The 17137-nt window shown below is 40.6% G+C and overlaps 1 protein-coding gene across 1 annotated transcript; it reads left to right on the top strand.

The window, feature by feature from the left end:
* Positions 1–221: 221 nt before the first annotated feature.
* ssrp1a (structure specific recognition protein 1a) lies at positions 222–15585 on the top strand. The gene is made up of 18 exons (XM_026142522.2): positions 222–301; positions 1105–1184; positions 2849–3034; positions 6719–6824; positions 6997–7190; positions 7294–7394; positions 7943–8072; positions 8178–8281; positions 8475–8603; positions 8713–8934; positions 10986–11058; positions 13103–13235; positions 13336–13381; positions 13470–13602; positions 13699–13866; positions 14012–14106; positions 14221–14392; positions 15128–15585. Exons 2-18 carry the CDS (start codon positions 1131–1133, stop codon positions 15194–15196), a joined length of 2115 nt encoding a protein of 704 aa, XP_025998307.1. The 5' UTR covers positions 222–301; positions 1105–1130; the 3' UTR covers positions 15197–15585.
* Positions 15586–17137: the final 1552 nt, after the last annotated feature.

The raw sequence follows: 17137 nt of genomic DNA on the forward strand, positions 1-17137 counted from the left end.
GCTCTGTGCCACCCAGTGGTGATGAGCGGTTACTGCAACGCATTCTGTCCTGCGCAGACTCCGTAACAAAATGTTTTTGGGCTTTTTTGTTTTATTGTCCAAGTTTCACACAGACCTCAGCTTTCAAACCACTTCAAATCCTTGTAATTTACTACCCACCAAACACCTCAGTGATTCAAAGGAAGAAGGGGGTAACGTCTCAAAACCGGAAGCAAATACGAGCCACCGTATGAGTGTTTCCTGTGACTAGCTCCCGATGCTACACGCGGGAAAACAGGCGAAGCTGCTGAGCACTGTCACAGTAAGACCTGATTTTTTTTAAACTCTGCATTCTCGCTTCTATAGAAATTAATTTTTTGATATGTATAAGCAACGAGGGAGTGCGTGGCGCACAATTAATTACTTTGAGTGACGTCGTTTGTTACAATAACCCCAAATATTTACATGATTTCTTTTTACCGGCCTAGTGCTGATGGAGCGCTGGATTTTAACTTAGGACCAGCCCGAGCGGGCGGCGTTCTAGCGCGTGCCGTATTCAATTTGAGGATTCAGTTGGAAACTGTCCCACATCGTTGTATAAAAGAAGCGTACCCTGTGCAGTTGAAGTTAGCCTAGCTATTGTTAGTGGCGCAGCATGGATGATAGTTAAGGGTTGCTTCGAGAAACACAAAGACCCAACTGTCGCTGACACATTCACGCCATAAGATAACGATATTCGTAAACTTTCGCCGGGCAGAGCTTTCTTTTAATTGTTCATAGTTAGCTGTTAGCTGGCTCAGAACTTCACTCAGTTTTTTAAACACTAATAAACGGAAATATTAAATAACACGAAAAGACCCAAATTCAACACGAAGCTGCTTTTACCGTTTGCACACTCACAGGATGGCTGCTTTCTGCCTCTCGGGTGTTTTGGCTCAGTCGCTGCGTGCTTGCTCATGTTTTCATCAACACCACACTACTTTCCCACCGTGAGGAGCAACAACAAAATGCAGACCCCACCTTGCCACAATCTGGGAATGGTTTTAAAGCCAGGCGTGACATAAGCCTCGTTGTAGATGTTTGGTTGTATTTAGTGCCGTTTCTTCCGTCTCTGTCTGTCTGTAGAGCATCAGTCATCGCCTGTAGCCAAAATGGGAGACACACTGGAGTTCAACGAGATCTACCAGGAGGTTAAAGGCTCCTGGGTAAGTATCTTCACCCAGCAGCTCTGCTCTCAAATTCTTTCAGGTCTTCATTACAGTCTCTTTTGAAGTGGCATCGCAGACAAACATCAGCTCCTGTGCTCTTAATTGCAGTTCTGATTTCTTTTGTTTTGTTTTTTGCCTATTTGTGTCACTCAGATTTTTCAAATCTTCAAACAGATGTCAATATTAGAGAAAGATAACCTGAGTAAATTTAAAATAAAATGCAGTTTTTAAAATGAGGATTTCATTTATTAAGGGAAACAAAGCCACCCAAACCTGCCTGGCCCTGGTTCAATTACCTCCTAAACCTAATAACTGGTTGTGCCCTGCTTGGGAGCAATAATTGTGCAGTATTGTTTTATCTGCCACACTGGAAGGTTTTCAGTCACAAATGTGCTGTTTTAGATGGGCATTCTCCTTAAGGAGTCTCTGGTAAAAAGTGAAAAAGGGTAGCCTTTGTGTGGTCAATCCACCGAATATTTTCCTAAAAGTCTTGGGGGATTATCAAGATGTTTTTGGCGAACGTGAGAGGAGCCTTCGTTTTCTTTTTGGTCAGCAGTGGTTTTCACCCTGTAACTCTCCCAAGGATGCCATTTTTGTCTCTTTTTTTCTTTTCTTTTTTTATTGTTCAGTCATGAATTCTGACCTTAACTGAGCCAAGTGAGGCCTGCAATTCTTTAGATGATGCTCTGGGTGTTCTTTTGTGACCTACTAGATGGGTCATTGATGCACTTTAGGAGTAATTTTTATAGTCCAACCACACCTGGGAAGGTTCAACACTGTTCCAGATTTTCTCCATTTGTAGATAATGGCTCTCACTGTAATTCACTGGAGTCCCAAAGCCTTAAAATGACTTCATAAGCCTTTTCAGACTTATAGATGTCAGTTACTTCGTTTCTCATCTGTTCACTGTAGCATGATGTGTTGCTTTTTGGATCTTTTAGGCAACTACGATTTGTCAGACAGGTTTTATTTAAGTGATTTCTTAAGTAAACAGGTCTGGCAGTAATCAGGCCTTGGTGTGGCATTGAACTCAGCTCTCCAAAAAATGTGGTTAATCGCAGTTAATTCATGATTTACGATGTGCCAGATATGTTTGGATATTTTAGTTTTTTGTTTGTTTTTCTTAATAATTAAAATCATCATTTTAAAAATTGCATTTTGTCTTTCCTTGGGTTATGTTTTTTTTTTATCTTATGTTACAATTTGGTGATCTGAAACATGTGACAAAATACTAAGAAGTCAGAAACAGGGAAAATTATTTTCTATGGCACTGTATTATTGTATCATTACACAACCTAGTAAAAATAAGATGCCTTTAAATGCTGTTAGCATTGACTCTTAGCCATGAGTGTGAAAAAAAATGAAACTGTCATCGGCTCAGCTGTGGAATTTTTGTTTTGCTGAAAAGACATTTACTCTTCTTTTTTTTTTTTTTCTTGTAAAATCACTATTGTAAAGAGGGTATCCATGCCCACGAGTACGGAAACAATAAGAAGATCTGGATTTTGGTTTTGTAAATTAATCTAAATCTAAACTAATCATCAAACTTAAAAAATAAATGTTATGATGTGAGCAAGCTCCCATTTGGAAAGCTGTAACCAGTGTTTTTTAGTTTATGTATAAAATATTTGAGTTTTTCATTTTTCAATATCTCGCTGCAGAATGACGGACGGCTGCGTTTCAGCAAGCAGAATGTGGTTTATAAGAGCAGCAAGACGGGGAAGGTGGATAGCATCCCTGCCAGCGAGCTCAATTTGGCCCAGTGGAGGCGGGTGTGCTTAGGCCATGGCATCAAACTTGGCACCAGCACGGGACACGTCTACAAATATGATGGCTTCAGGGACACGGTGAGTTCTGGATGCACATTGCATGCCTCCAGGTTGTTTTGTAGATTTGGGTAAGTGTGTGTGTGGTTCTGATCAGTCTCTGAAGTTTGTCTCTCTCTTCCTTTTTTTTTTTTTTTTTTTTTCCTGGGATCTAAATCTTTTCTCTCCGTTTCTGGGAAATAATTGTTACCTTACTTGGAGGAGAACAAGGCAGCAGTGGAATATTTCAGAGTGACACACACTGCTGGTTTATTCAGCGCTGTGTTTATAGCCAGGGATGTAACCCAAGCAAGGGGACCTCTGATAAACAACTTCCATTCCCTGTCTGACATTTCCTCAGGAAAAACACTACCATCTTGCGAAAATGCCACCACTTGAGGGTGCGTGTGTGTCAGAAGTATGCGAATGAATCTGCTCTTCTCCCCGAAGCTCCTAATGGGATTAATGAGGGAAACGAGCATGTGTGTTCCATAAACAGTGTAATCATCGGCTCATGTGAGTCAGTGTTTATATCAATCCACTGAAACAATTTGGCTCAGAAAACAGACAAGAAAAAATTGTGGTCGTGTTTGTTTTTTATCACTCCATTTTTTTCCCCTGCTCTGCCTTTTCCCTGCTGCTCTGAGTGTGTGGGGAATGTCAACACACAAGTACAACTCTGAGATGGAGGAGCGAGTATTAACCTGGAGTCTGCGGCTGTCTCCTGGGGTTAATCAGCGTATTTTTTTTCAAGATGGATCCTCTCAACCTGGAGCGCAGGCCGTGATGTCATTGTTTATTATCCCACGGTTAGTGTCGGTAATCGAGAATTGGCTGGAGGTTTAGCTGCTGGCGTGCGGAGCAGACTCTTTGATTCATTTGTCCCTGTGAAGCATTCTTGAGCAAGATGGTGAATCTCTGCCAGATAGTCTGTTATATAGCTGACCTGTAACTGTCATGTGGAGGAGCAGAAGGTGTAGAAAAGCATGGATTTCACTTATGTTCATGTCACTCACATGTTTAGAGTGCAGCTGGCCCATAACGCTGTTGCTGACATTGCGAGTGTGGTGTTGAATGTATGCAGCAGCCCACTGTGGATGCATTTTACTATTGGGGTTCAAAAGTGTTTAGGCCTCATGCGTCAAACTGTCAGGTACTAAAGGCTTCCACCCTGCATGTAAAGTTGAAATAGTTTGACAGGTAACAGAAACAATTCATAGGTAGTTAATCGTTTAAATCACAGCTCAGTATTGTTTTAACGCAGCTTGTTTGTGTGTTAGGATAGAGCAAGACAACACCTCAGTATTTATGTTGTTGTTTTGCAGCTTTTTGAGATTTTATAGCGTAAACTAGCACTGCCCAAAGGTTTTTCTGCCAGCTGTTAGTTCAAATAATGAGTTGCTTAGTCTTTGTACCTCCTACAGGATTTTTCCTGGCTTAAAATTGGCCTTTGATGGTGCCTACATATAAACATGATTGAGCCACACGTGCTTAAAAACATGTATTTATAAATGCATGTAAAACCAATCGTAGGGGGATTGCAAGGCTAGTTGATTTTGGCAAAGTCTGTGCCAAATCAAACACAAAGATCCAAATCAAATACAAATGTTTTAAGTTTAAACCTTTTAAACAGACTATAATAGTAAAGGTCTTGCTGTTTGACATTAATTTATTCGTTTCAATCTATGTTGTTTTTGATTATGTCAAAATCGTTTCAGGGCTGAAAATCTTTTAAGTAACATTGTTAATGCAGGGCAACATTGCATAGCACATAAAAGTAAGATAGTAGCAAGCCTTTAAAAAAACAGAGCGCTCGCTCTGTGCTTCATGAGGAAACTTTGTGTCTGATGTTAGAGAAGCAAGATGCTGACTGTCTAATGTTAGATAAACCGTGTTTAATGTTGACAAATGATGCCTGCAGAGTTTGGACATTCTTGAGTGTCTTTTACCTCCTCAAAAGAAGCCTCGACATCCCGCCTGTAACTGCATCGATGAACAGTCGATGTCTTTCTGTAGCCACTTCCTGTGGTGGACTTGACTGTGCACAACCGAACAAAAACAAGACTCTTGTCATCAACTGATTAGTTGGTACAATGTTTTTGGAGGGCGGCCCTAATCCTTATTGTTCCAGGAATCAATGATAAAATAATTGTTAGGTTCGGTCCTAATTGAAAGCTCACTTTTTCTTTTCCGTTTAAAATAATCTTGTTTGAGTGGTTGTTTCAAGTATTTGAGGTTTCAGTCCAGATGTTGACAGTACTTTATACAGCTGCTTGACAGCTGTACAAGAGCTCCTTATGAAAAGATTTTAAATGAAGAAAATGGCAAGGGGGGGATTCTTATATAATAGTTGTAATTTTCACTTTTTACTCAGTTTAGTCTTTGTTTCCAGAGTTTGCTTGTTTAGATTTTACACTAAAGATATCTTAATTATTATTATTATTATAATTATTATTATTATTATAATCATAATCATAATCATTATTACTACTATGGGTATGTTTTTACTTTTTTTTTTTTTCATTTTTTCCCAGGGAGAAGTTGAGAACAGGAGTTGCAATACAAACACTTGACTCACAGTCATGTAGACATCCCAGTCTCAATAAACATAACCACCAAACCACCTCATCAGACTGGCCATGATGAAAGATTTGACCACAATGACGGAGTCAAATTAAAGAGATTTAGCTCTACATTTTTATTTTATTTTACTTAGTTCTGTAATACATTGTTTGAAATAGTTTCGGTTAACTCTAATTTTTTTCCCGTACTTATTTTTTAAGCCTAGTCTTAGTAAACTGTATAAAGCAAATATCCAACTGACATAATGAAAGTAATCTTTTAACAAAGTGGATGAAGGCTTTTGGAAAAGCAGGGATTTAAAATGTACTAATAAAAGGCAGACAGGGTGGTCATGTTGGGTGAGTGTGTGTGTGTGTGTGTCTGTCTTTTGGTGGTCTGTGTTTATTATAACTTCATGAGCTGGGCAGTAACAAATCTGCCAAAGCTTCATCGAGGAGATGAGAACTTGCACAAACTCTGATTTTATGAATTTACACATCTGCTTGCGCCTGCTCTCCTATCTAAAAAATGCCTTAATGCTGGTCAACAAACATGCTGATGAACTTCAACGCACACACACACAAACACACAATTCTGAATCTCTGGGCTCTAATTGGCTGTAATAACCTCATGGACAGGCAGATATCCAGGTGCGTAAATTCGGTTTCCCACAGAGTCTCATTCTACCTTACACACACTCACACACCACAATCACTTCCACATGTGTTTGCACTACTGGGACTCCGTGTGTGTGTGTGTGTGTGTGTGTGTGTGTGTGTGTGTGGGAGAGAGAGAGTGTGTGATTGACCATGTGTTTGTCGCTCTGTGTGATTTCTTTCCAGTTGTAAGGGGTCCTGCAGGATAAATAAACAGGCTGATTGTCAGTGGTGGTGTAGAGGGAAAGAAGACAGAGAGGGTGGATGGATTACATTCATCTCCTGTGTTCCCAAGAGGCCCAAACGGCGGACATAGTTACAATTGCGTTGTGATTAATTATCCCATTCCTCCTTCTTCTTAGGTGGTGTTTTTATAAGCTTTGACCCATGTGGAGCCAGTGCTTTGACGGCATTGCTAACTTTGAGGCTTTCTCTTCCTTTTGTTTTCACCTCTTTCTCTTCTGTCAACCTTTTTTCCCACTGTTATTCTTTCTGCTCACCCCACCAGGACTTTGAGAAGATTTCAGAGTTTTTCAAGGCCAACTACAAGGTGGAGCTGACAGAGAAGGACATGTGTGTGAAGGGCTGGAACTGGGGAACGGCCAAGTTTTCAGGTAAATTTTTCAGAATCACTGCACTAATAATGTCTGAAATATTGATGATGATAAGTGAGGTGAAAATCAACAGTCAATTTAAGATTAGTTTGCTGTTTAACATCAACTCAGAGAGCTCTGAAGATGAGGTCAGTTGTTTCTCTCCTAACTGTCTTGTTTCTGCCTTTCACAGGGCCACTGTTATCCTTCGAAGTCAATGACAACACAGCGTTTGAGGTCCCACTGTCCAACGTTTCCCAGTGTGCCACAGGGAAGAACGAAGTCACTCTGGAGTTTCACCAGAATGACGACACAGAAGTCTCCCTTATGGAGGTCCGATTCTACGTCCCACCCAGTCAGTCTGATGAACGGCAAGACCCCGTGGAGGTGACAAAGGATGCTTTACTTCTGCTTTTTTGTTTGTTTGGTTTCTTTATGCTTTTCTTTGTTTTTGTTTACAGTAGTTCTAAAACTGTGTGTTTTCATTCAGGCATTTGCCCAGAATGTGTTATCTAAGGCTGATGTGATCCAAGCTACAGGAGACGCTGTGTGTATCTTCAAAGAGCTGCAGTGTCTTACACCCAGAGGAAGGTAAAAGATTGACATTTGAGCACCCAAATCCAGTCACCTACCGATTTTCTGATTTGATTTTAAACCAAAAAATTGGCCAGTTTATCACTATATTGAACGTACTTGATACTAAGGGAGCCAAATTGTACAAAGAAAACATTCCCGTACTGTTACACTACCACTAGCCTGAACTGGCAGACTGGATCCATTCTTAAAGGTTGTTTACACCAAATTTTGACCATACCGCCCAAATGTCGCAGCAGAAATTGAGACCAACCACACCAGGGAATTGTTGTTGTTTTTTTTTACCGTTGACCTTCAGCAGGTCATCTTGACATTGTCTACATGCAGAAGTACATTGAGTTGCTGCCAGGTGATTGGCTGTTCAGATATTGGAGTTAACAAGCAGTTAGGCTGATATACCTAATAATAAAATGGCCTTTGTATATTTGGATAAAGCGTGCATAAACCTTGCACTTTCATGAAGTCACACTTATGAACTCACTATATGATTCACATTAGTTAGTTATTCACATTAGGAGTTAACCAGTTAACTTTCCTTTCTTCAGATATGACATCCGTATCTACCCGACATTTCTTCACCTGCACGGTAAAACGTTCGACTACAAGATTCCCTACACCACCGTCCTCCGTCTTTTCCTGCTGCCACACAAGGATCAGAGGCAGATGTTCTTTGTGGTATGTGAACTTTTCTGTGTGACTTTTATTGTTGACAGTGTTAGCATTTAATGCTCCCATTTTCTGACCTGCTTTCTCTTTGTGGCGTTTTTGTTTTCTTTATAGATCAGTCTGGATCCTCCTATCAAGCAGGGGCAGACACGTTATCACTTTCTCATTCTGCTCTTCTCCAAGGAAGAAGATATTAGCCTAACCCTCAACATGAGCGAGTGAGTGCATCTAGACCTAGATTGGCTTCAGCTAATTTTGACTGAAGAATAATGTTGTAAAGTGTGTGTCCACTAGGGGGAACCAAGGGTCTGAGTCAGTAGTGTCAGTAGAAACAGTTCTTTGCATCATTTAGAAACTCTCAAAACTTAATTTTAAGGTTTTAAACTTTGTTCTTTCCCATGTGTGTCACAGAGAAGATGTGGAGCGTCGTTTTGAGGGTAAACTCAGTAAGTTCATGTCAGGATCTCTTTATGAGATGGTGAGCAGGGTGATGAAGGCCTTGGTCAACCGTAAAATCACAGTACCTGGAAACTTCCAAGGGTAGGCATCTCATATACTTCTGTTTTTCAAAAACACTGTTTGTTTTTTTTCTTTTGCAAAATTAAGTATAACTGTGTCACTCTTTGGGCGTTGATGTCTTCCTCCTCAGACACTCAGGAGCCCAGTGCATCACCTGCTCCTACAAGGCATCCTCAGGCCTCCTCTATCCTTTGGAAAGGGGTTTCATCTACGTCCACAAGCCCCCTGTTCACTTGCGCTTTGAAGAGATCTCTTGTGTCAACTTTGCCAGAGGCACCACCACAACACGTTCTTTTGACTTTGAGATTGAGACCAAGCAAGGGAACCAGTACACTTTTAGCAGCATTGAGAGGTGAGCATTGAGAGGTTTTGTTAACAGGAGCAGACCTATCATAAAAACACAAAGGTATCCTGGATATGTGTTTCATGCTGGGGGAATATTCATTCATATACAAGTCTGGGCATGATTTTCACTCTGGCACACTCGTTCACATTGTGTGGGTTTTTTTTCTTCTTCTAATAACTCACTTTAGAGGATGAGAGTAAATCCATTTTGGTTTCTGGCTGTTTGCATTGACCACTCTGCTGATTCAGCATCTCCATCTTATCGCCACTAATGTAACATGATCCTTCCAAGCACTAAAAGTCATCATCTGCATTAGAGTTGTCAGACTTTCATTTCATTTTGTGCCATATACTACAAAACTCAAGCTTAACATGAAGCTGCTGGAACCTAAGTTAAGTGCCTACACGGAGGGTTATATTCCCATCAAAAGAAGGACAGTAGGTAATTTCAGATTCTGAAGCAAGGATGTTGTTCATAAATTTAGATCTTGCTAATACCATGTTTTTATTTTGTTTATAGCTTTTGCCAGCACTGTACTGCTCAGACAGGAGCTCAGTTATGATATAGGTTCATGTGCCAAAATATGGAGGAGGATGAGCATTTCCTATGGATGACTCTAGGGTTGGGTGATTGCCATGGTCTGATTGTCCCCATGTGGGATCGCCAGTGAAATGTCTTACAAATGAGTATATGTGGAGATGAAATATGAAGCAATATTGAGATGGATTGAGACAGATTCATGTTATTATGAATATCATAGTAAGAAATATCTTAATTGAATGCATTAATGGTGGACAAGGGTCTCCATATTTTGGCATCTGAACCTATATCATAATTGACCAATGGAGACAGCTGAGCCATCATCGACATCGTTGTCCATCAGCACAACTTGCCATACTACATATTTATAATGTCACTTTTATAAACAACAACAGAGGTTACCATTGTGCTGAAAAATAAAACCATAAATAAAGGAAATAAAGCACAGGCCAAAAGGTAACAGACACCAAACACAAAAGAGCTGTAGAAGTGAAACAATAAAGGAGTACATAAAATATAACTTAAAATCACAGTCAACATCTCACACTGGGTTCAAAGCCAGGGAGTAAAAGTGTGCTTTTAAGGGATTTAAAAACAACAAGAAAAGGAGCCTGCTTGATGTGCAATGGCAAACCACAGGTTTGCTGGTCTACTGACCTGAGAGAAGCAGTGTGACATTTGGCTGGATCAGAAAAAGAAACGATGGGGCACCACCATTAAGAGACTTAAAAACAAATGAAAGGGTTTTGAAATCGATTTGTAAATGACCTGGAAGCCAGTGAAGGGAAGCTGAAATTGGGCTTATGTGCTCTTACTTGCTTTAACCTGATTTAAAAAATCAAGCGAGAGCATTTTACTCCAGCTGTAGTCGAGAAATGGAGACATGTGCATTGCATTGCCGTAATCAAAACGAGACAATATGTTGTAAAAGCATGTTAATGTTTCAAGATTGCATGTGGACAGCTGAGGCTTGATTTTGACAGTAGTATATTCAAATGAGAATCGAACTTCAGAGAAGGAACCGTTTTCACATTTAAATTGGTGATAATGCATTTCTCATATGGGAGCAGATTGGAAAGGTTAACACAGTGGGTGCTGCTTTTGCCACAGGGTCTAAACAACATGACTTATGAAATTCAGAAAATTTGCAGCAGCTTCTGGTCCAGGTTATTCTTCCTCAGGACCGCTGTTGGGCCTTCTTTACCACCGCGTTTGTGTTGTGGGTCCAGATAAGATTGGCGTGAGTGCCCATAAACCTAAAGGTGGAGACAAATTCCACCCGTTCTCCATTTATAATCAGAGGGGAGTGGACCTGTCTGTGCCTCCTGAAGTCCATTATGAGTTCTTTTATTTTAAGGACGTTCAGCTTCAGAGCCATCCCATTGCAGGGCAGGGGAAGCTCTGCAGTTTTAGATGCTGAATTGAGGCTTGTGAGACATTTGGTTTTTGATCATATTGTTAAGCCATTCTGATTAATTTAAAATAAATAACTCCTACTTTGTCTCTTTCCCTTCTAGAGAGGAGTACGGCAAACTTTTTGACTTTGTTAATGCTAAGAAGCTCAACATCAAGAACAGAGGTTTCAAAGAGGTAATGCACAAGTCACTGAAACACCTCTCAGTTTGTACATTAAGTTTGATCATATTTCTATCCCCGATATTGATGCTTGTTGCCCTTCTCCTTTGTGTTTGTCCTTGTACACCTGTAGAAGAAGGTGGGTATGGTCATGGGCGTCACGTGTGGATTAGGCACTTGATTTTATTGGTCTGGAGTGATTTCCTGCTTGCATGGCGTGCTGCTGGTATGTGTGTGCGTGTTCTGAGGATGGCGTCCAATGATCTTGATTTGGTTTGACATTACCAATATGATTGCTGTTGAACCTGAGATATTTTGAGTGATTTATGACTAATCATGGGACATGGAGGTGAGGGAGCGCTGACCAATACCTCTTTGGGTTGGTGTGTGTGTGCGCGCGTTCTGTGTGTGTGTGTTTGCATTGTGCTGACTAATGTGTGGCCTGGGGGCTTTTGGTGTGCTTTAACACGGAGTACAGTTGTCATCAAGACTGCTGCCTTACAAAGGCGACGCTGATTGCATTACCTACAATGGTCTTTGACATATATGAGCTTCTTTCAACGAGGCCATCCCATCTGTTTCTGTGGTGATGGGGTCAGCAGAGGTCAATGAAAATTAATGGAGCTCCTCTCTAATTCTTGTTGGTGTTCAAGTAGCAGCCTCCCTGTTTGTCTGTCGATTGGTGGACTTGGATGCGTGCAGATGGAGAAGAAGAAAATAGTTTGAATTTTATTTCCAGGATGGCATTACAGCATAGCGAGCCTCAAGCTAAAGAAGAAGATGCTAAGCTAAGATTTTGTGTGGTCTTATACTTCACTTTATATGCAAACATGAGTCATTTAATTGATTAGAATCACAGTGTCCAATGGTTTTGGCTCATGTTAACCCTTTCCATGTCCTGGCAAACTAAATTTTTGTCCATCCAGAAGTTTGAAGACCTCAGAAATGGACCAAAAAAGCCCTGAACCACCTAAAATTCTAGATAAGATGAGCATGGCCACCATGACATCACCCATTATTTTCTGAAGTCACATCTTAAAGCTGGGCATTTTGTGGTGGATCTTTGTGACACTGTGTGCCTTTTTTCCACAAGTACCGACTTGACTCCACTCTACTCTGTTTTGGTGGGGTTTTTTCCCATTACAGTTGAGTGCCATCGCAGTATGATGGTCATTATAGCAACGCGTCCGGTACTACGCGTTGCTACTAGTGGAAAAGAGGCATTTGACTCTTGTACAGCAGAGACCTGCTAGTCACAAGGTAGCCACACCTTCAAAAACACACTGCTTTTTTTTTCTATTTAAGGGTATTTTTAAACACAATTTTCTACGGTGTGAAGAAGATTTCGCAAAATGTGTTCAAAGGTTGAGTCAAAAAGCTGTTTTCACATAGGCTGCTATAGGATCTCAAATCTTTATTGTATGTGTGCGCTTCCCCCCCACAGCTATTGCCCTCTGGTGGCCATCACAAATAATGCAGGTTTCTAGGCACTTCTGCAGCGGCTTCATTTTTCCAAACCAAAATCTACATTCATGTTTTAAACCATGAAATGTGCAATAACAACAGTAAAAACAGCAGAACTAGAGAGGAAATGAAAAAAAGTTGGCATAAAAGCTAAAAATTTTCCGTAGGAAAAATGTTTTTCTTCCCATTTCCTGTTCTTAATAAGCTAGCTGCCCCCTCAGATTAAACCTTTAAACCTGCATTATATTCTCTTTGTGACAGAAATGCGATCAGCTGAAATTACTTCTGATAATTAAGTTATTTATTTAGCAAAAAGGGCCGAAGTGATGTGTTAAGTTGCAGTCATGTGTCGGGCTGATTTAATAGCACTGTACATTAAATATTTGGCGGTTTTAAACATGCTGGAAAAAAACAGCAGTTGCAATATCTGTAATGCCTAGTGGGATGTTTCTTTCTTTTCTGTTTTTTGCTAATGAACTAAGCAATAAGGAAAAGGTGGCTAACTTTATCTCAGAGTAGATAGAGGCTCGTGGGTACTGTGTTTTTTGTTTTTTGTCTGTTTGTTTTGTTTTTTGACCCTGTAGTGTATTTCCAGGGCATGAAGGGCAAGATTGATGAATACAGCGACTCAGATGATGACCAACACGATGCTTACTTGGAAAGGATGAAGGCTGAGGGCAAGATCAGGGAGGAGGGCAACGACAGCGACGAATCAGACGGTGAAAGTGGTGAGTAATGACTGCCTATATGACAGGATAGCGAGCATACTCAGAAGATGGGGAACGTTGGATAGTGATATTTTTTTCTTTCTTTCTTGTTTCTCTTCAGATGAGTCTTTCAACCCTGGAGAGGAAGATGAAGAGATTGCAGAAGAGTACGTGACTCTCCTAAAACGTAGTTGGATGATATGATAGCTTATTAACACTTATTAACACTACTGGCATCTCCTTGTCTTCAATCAGGTATGACAGCAATGCCTCAGCAAGCGAGAGCAGTGAAGGAGGAGAGGAGAGCGAAGATGAGAGTGCAAAGAAGAAAAAGGCCAAAAAAGCCAAAGTGGTGAAGGAGAAAAAAGAGAGAAAGCCACGAAAAGAGGCGAGAGAAGGGCTAAAATAAGCCACCACTGTACATAAAGGTGTGCAGTTTCAATCATTTCTTTACTCAATTCCTTTTTATCTTCAATGTGAGCAGAAGAAGCAGAAGGATGCTGGCGGACCCAAGAGACCAATGAGTGCGTATATGCTTTGGCTCAACTCCAGCCGTGAGCGAATCAAGTCGGACAACCCCGGCATCTCCATCACAGAGATCTCTAAGAAAGCGGGAGAGATGTGGAGACAGCTGAGCAAAGATGAGAAGCAGGTGAGGGTTAAGAGAAATTGCTTTAGTTTTGGTTTTTTAACTTAAAAAAAAATACACACGAATAAAATGCATCTATTGTCCACTTAAGTATGTTAATTAACCAGAATAAATGTGTAGAGAAACCTCTAAAGAATGTTTTCTGTAGGAGTGGGAAGCAAAGGCAGGCGAGGCGAAAAAACAGTACGATAAAGCAAAGAAAGAATACAAAGAGAGCGGAGGAGCAACTTCCAGCCCCAGGAAGTAAGGCCTGCAACAAAATAAGTCAACTCTTTGGTTTTTTTGGTTTTTTTTTGAAGTCTTGATGCAGAAAAATGGCTAAATTTGTTATATTTTCTTCCACTTTTCACCCATTAGGGAGAGTAAAAAGTCTGGAGGCAAAAAGGACGATAAGAAAAGGAAGTCTGCCGGAGCAGACAAGGACAAGGAGCGGGGAGGAAACGACAGCTTTAAGAGCCGAGAGTTCATCGAGACCAGCGAGGAGAGTTCATCAGACTCTGACCACAAGAGCAAGTCCAAGAGGAAGAAGGTAAATCCAGTGACTGTAAATGCCGTCATCAGACAGAACAGACTCAGACTCTTATTGAATGATGTAGGATGACTTTTAGTTTCTTTTACCTAATCAGAAACCACAATGCGATGGAAATGTTTGATCTAGCTAAAAGTCAAAACACTGATGGCTGCTCAGTGAGAAGTAGACATTTTCTTCAGGAGGAGAAACCTTTAAATCCCGTTAGCTGATTGAGGGACAGCTGCGGGACGAAGTGTATCAGGGAAAACCTGGAACTGAAGCACCCCGCTTACTAAAAAGATGGCAGGTAGGAGAGAGGGAAGGCAATAGAGAGCTAATGAGTGTGAGAATGAAAGCTCCTGTTATCTTGTGTATCACTATATTGCATTTTTAACCAAATGCAAAGAAAACAGTAATGAGGAGACTAAGAATTTTCTTGAACATGTCTGTGTATATTTGCAGTTTCTGTTAGAATATATTTGCGATAGAGCTACGAGGCAGTGTTTGATGACTTGCTTTTTCCTGTTTAGTTGAGATTTTGCCTGCAGTTTGAGTTAACTGTAAAGAAATGTGCTTTATTCGCTTCTCGATAACACAGATGCAGAGAGCAATCAGAGAACTTGAGCGTTGCGCATTAAATCAATGGAAATTGTTGATGTAAACATAGTGAAACTGCTTCATTTAGACTAAAGCACTCCTTCATGTTCTGACATGATTGTAAACACTGAGTTCTTCTTTCTTTTTTCTAAACAGGAATCAGACGATGAGGAAGAAGAAGAGGCGGTGTCAACACCTGCAAGCTCCGAGGAAGAGTCTGATTGAAGACACACTTTTCCACCTCGTATACACACACACACCAAGGACCAAGCGTTTATACTCTCTCTGCTGATACCACACTGACGGACAAATTAACAGACTTGAGTTGTATTTGCTTCTTCGTGGTTCGTTTTATGAGTACAAACACATTTTTGTGACTGACTCTTCAACCATGTAATGATATTTGAGTAGTTTGATGATGAGCTGGCATACCTTTTGGAAATACTGAAGGGTTTTCCATCAAACCAGTGGGCATATATGTTTTAGTTACATAGCACGATGATTGCAGGGGTTGTTAGTTAGCAGATGCAAAATTTATGTACGGGAATTTCTTTGACTTTTCCAGTGTCATGTTTTCAGGCCAAAATAAATAAATGAATCATTTTCAATAAAAACTCAGTTGGTGGTGCTTTGATCCTCATGGAAAAAGATTCTGAACTGATGGTCAAACGGTCACCTTGAGAGATTGCTTGCTGCCGTTTGCGTGTAAAGTAGCTTGTAAAGCACATTTAATGAATGTGGTCCATTTAGTGTTATTTACAACATGTAAACATTCATTCATTGTTTAGAATGTTTAAAAGTTTCTTTACATACACCGTTTCAGCCATTCAGTTAAATTCAGTTTTGTTTATTTAGCGCTAAATCACAACAGCAGTTTCCTCAAAGCGCTTTATATTTTAAGGTAAAGACCCTACAATAATACAGAGAAAACCCCCAACAATATTATAACCTCCTATGAGCAAGTGCTTTGGCGATAGCGGGAAGGAAAAACTCCCTTTTAACAGGAAGAAACCTCCAGCAGAACCAGGCTGAGGGAGGAGCGCCCATCTGCTACCACCAGTTGGGGGTGAGGGGAGGAACACAGGACAAAGACATGCTCTGGAAAGGGGGACAGAGATTAACATTAACTAATGATTAAAGGCAGAGAGGTTAACACATGTTAACAAACCAAAAATGTGAGTGAGAAGGGTAACTGAAGACGTAAAACTCAATGCATCATGGGGATCCCCCAGCAGCCTAGACCTACTGCAGTGTAACTGAGAGGAGCCCTAACTATATGCTAAAGTTATAAGTCTAATCTTAAAAGTAGAGAGAGTGTCTGTCTCTGGAAGCTGGTTTGACAGACGAGGGGTGTTCTGCTTTTAGATACTGTAGGAGCCACAAGTAAACCATCAGTCTGAGAGCAAAGTGCTTTAATGGGGTGATGCGGTACTATAAGTTCATTAAGATAGGATCGGTTGATTATTCAAGACCTTGTATGTGAGGAGCAGGATTTTAAATTGGATTCTTTAAATTTGATTTAACAGGGAGCCAACGAAGAGAAGCCAGTATAGGAGGAATATAAGAAATCAGATGGCAGCCACTCAATCATATGATTGGCAGTACAGTCTAAACGTAGACATGGTTGTGACTGGATGCTGAAGTTCAAACTGAGCAGAATGAGGAAGAAAGGTCATTTTAAGTGACTTTGAACATGGCATGCTTGTTACTGCCAGACAGGCTCGTCTGAGTATTTCAGAAACTGCTGATCTGAGATTTTCCCCCACAGCCATCTCTGGGGTTGACAGACTGGTCAGAGAAGAGAAAATGTCCAGTAAGCAGTAGATTTCTGACTGAAAATACTTTGTTGAGGTCAGAGAAGAATGTCCAGACTGCTTTGAGCTGGTAGGAAGGCAAATACACATGTTAAACAACCACCAAGTTATGGAAAAGGGCACCTCTGAAGGCACAACACAGCAAACTATACTCATACTCAATTGACCTCCACAGTGACCAGGACACTTTTGGGATTTGGTGTAACAGGACATTCACAAGTGCAACAAACAGTGACTGCTGTCATTTCAATATGGACCAAAATCTCTGAAGAATGTTTCTAGCATCTTCTGGAATCTACGCCACGAAGAATTAAAGCAGTCCTGAAGTCAAATGGGTGCCCAACCCGTACTA

The sequence above is a fragment of the Astatotilapia calliptera genome, chromosome 2 (assembly GCF_964374335.1).
Source record: "Astatotilapia calliptera chromosome 2, fAstCal68.1, whole genome shotgun sequence".
Classification (NCBI taxonomy): domain Eukaryota; kingdom Metazoa; phylum Chordata; class Actinopteri; order Cichliformes; family Cichlidae; genus Astatotilapia; species Astatotilapia calliptera.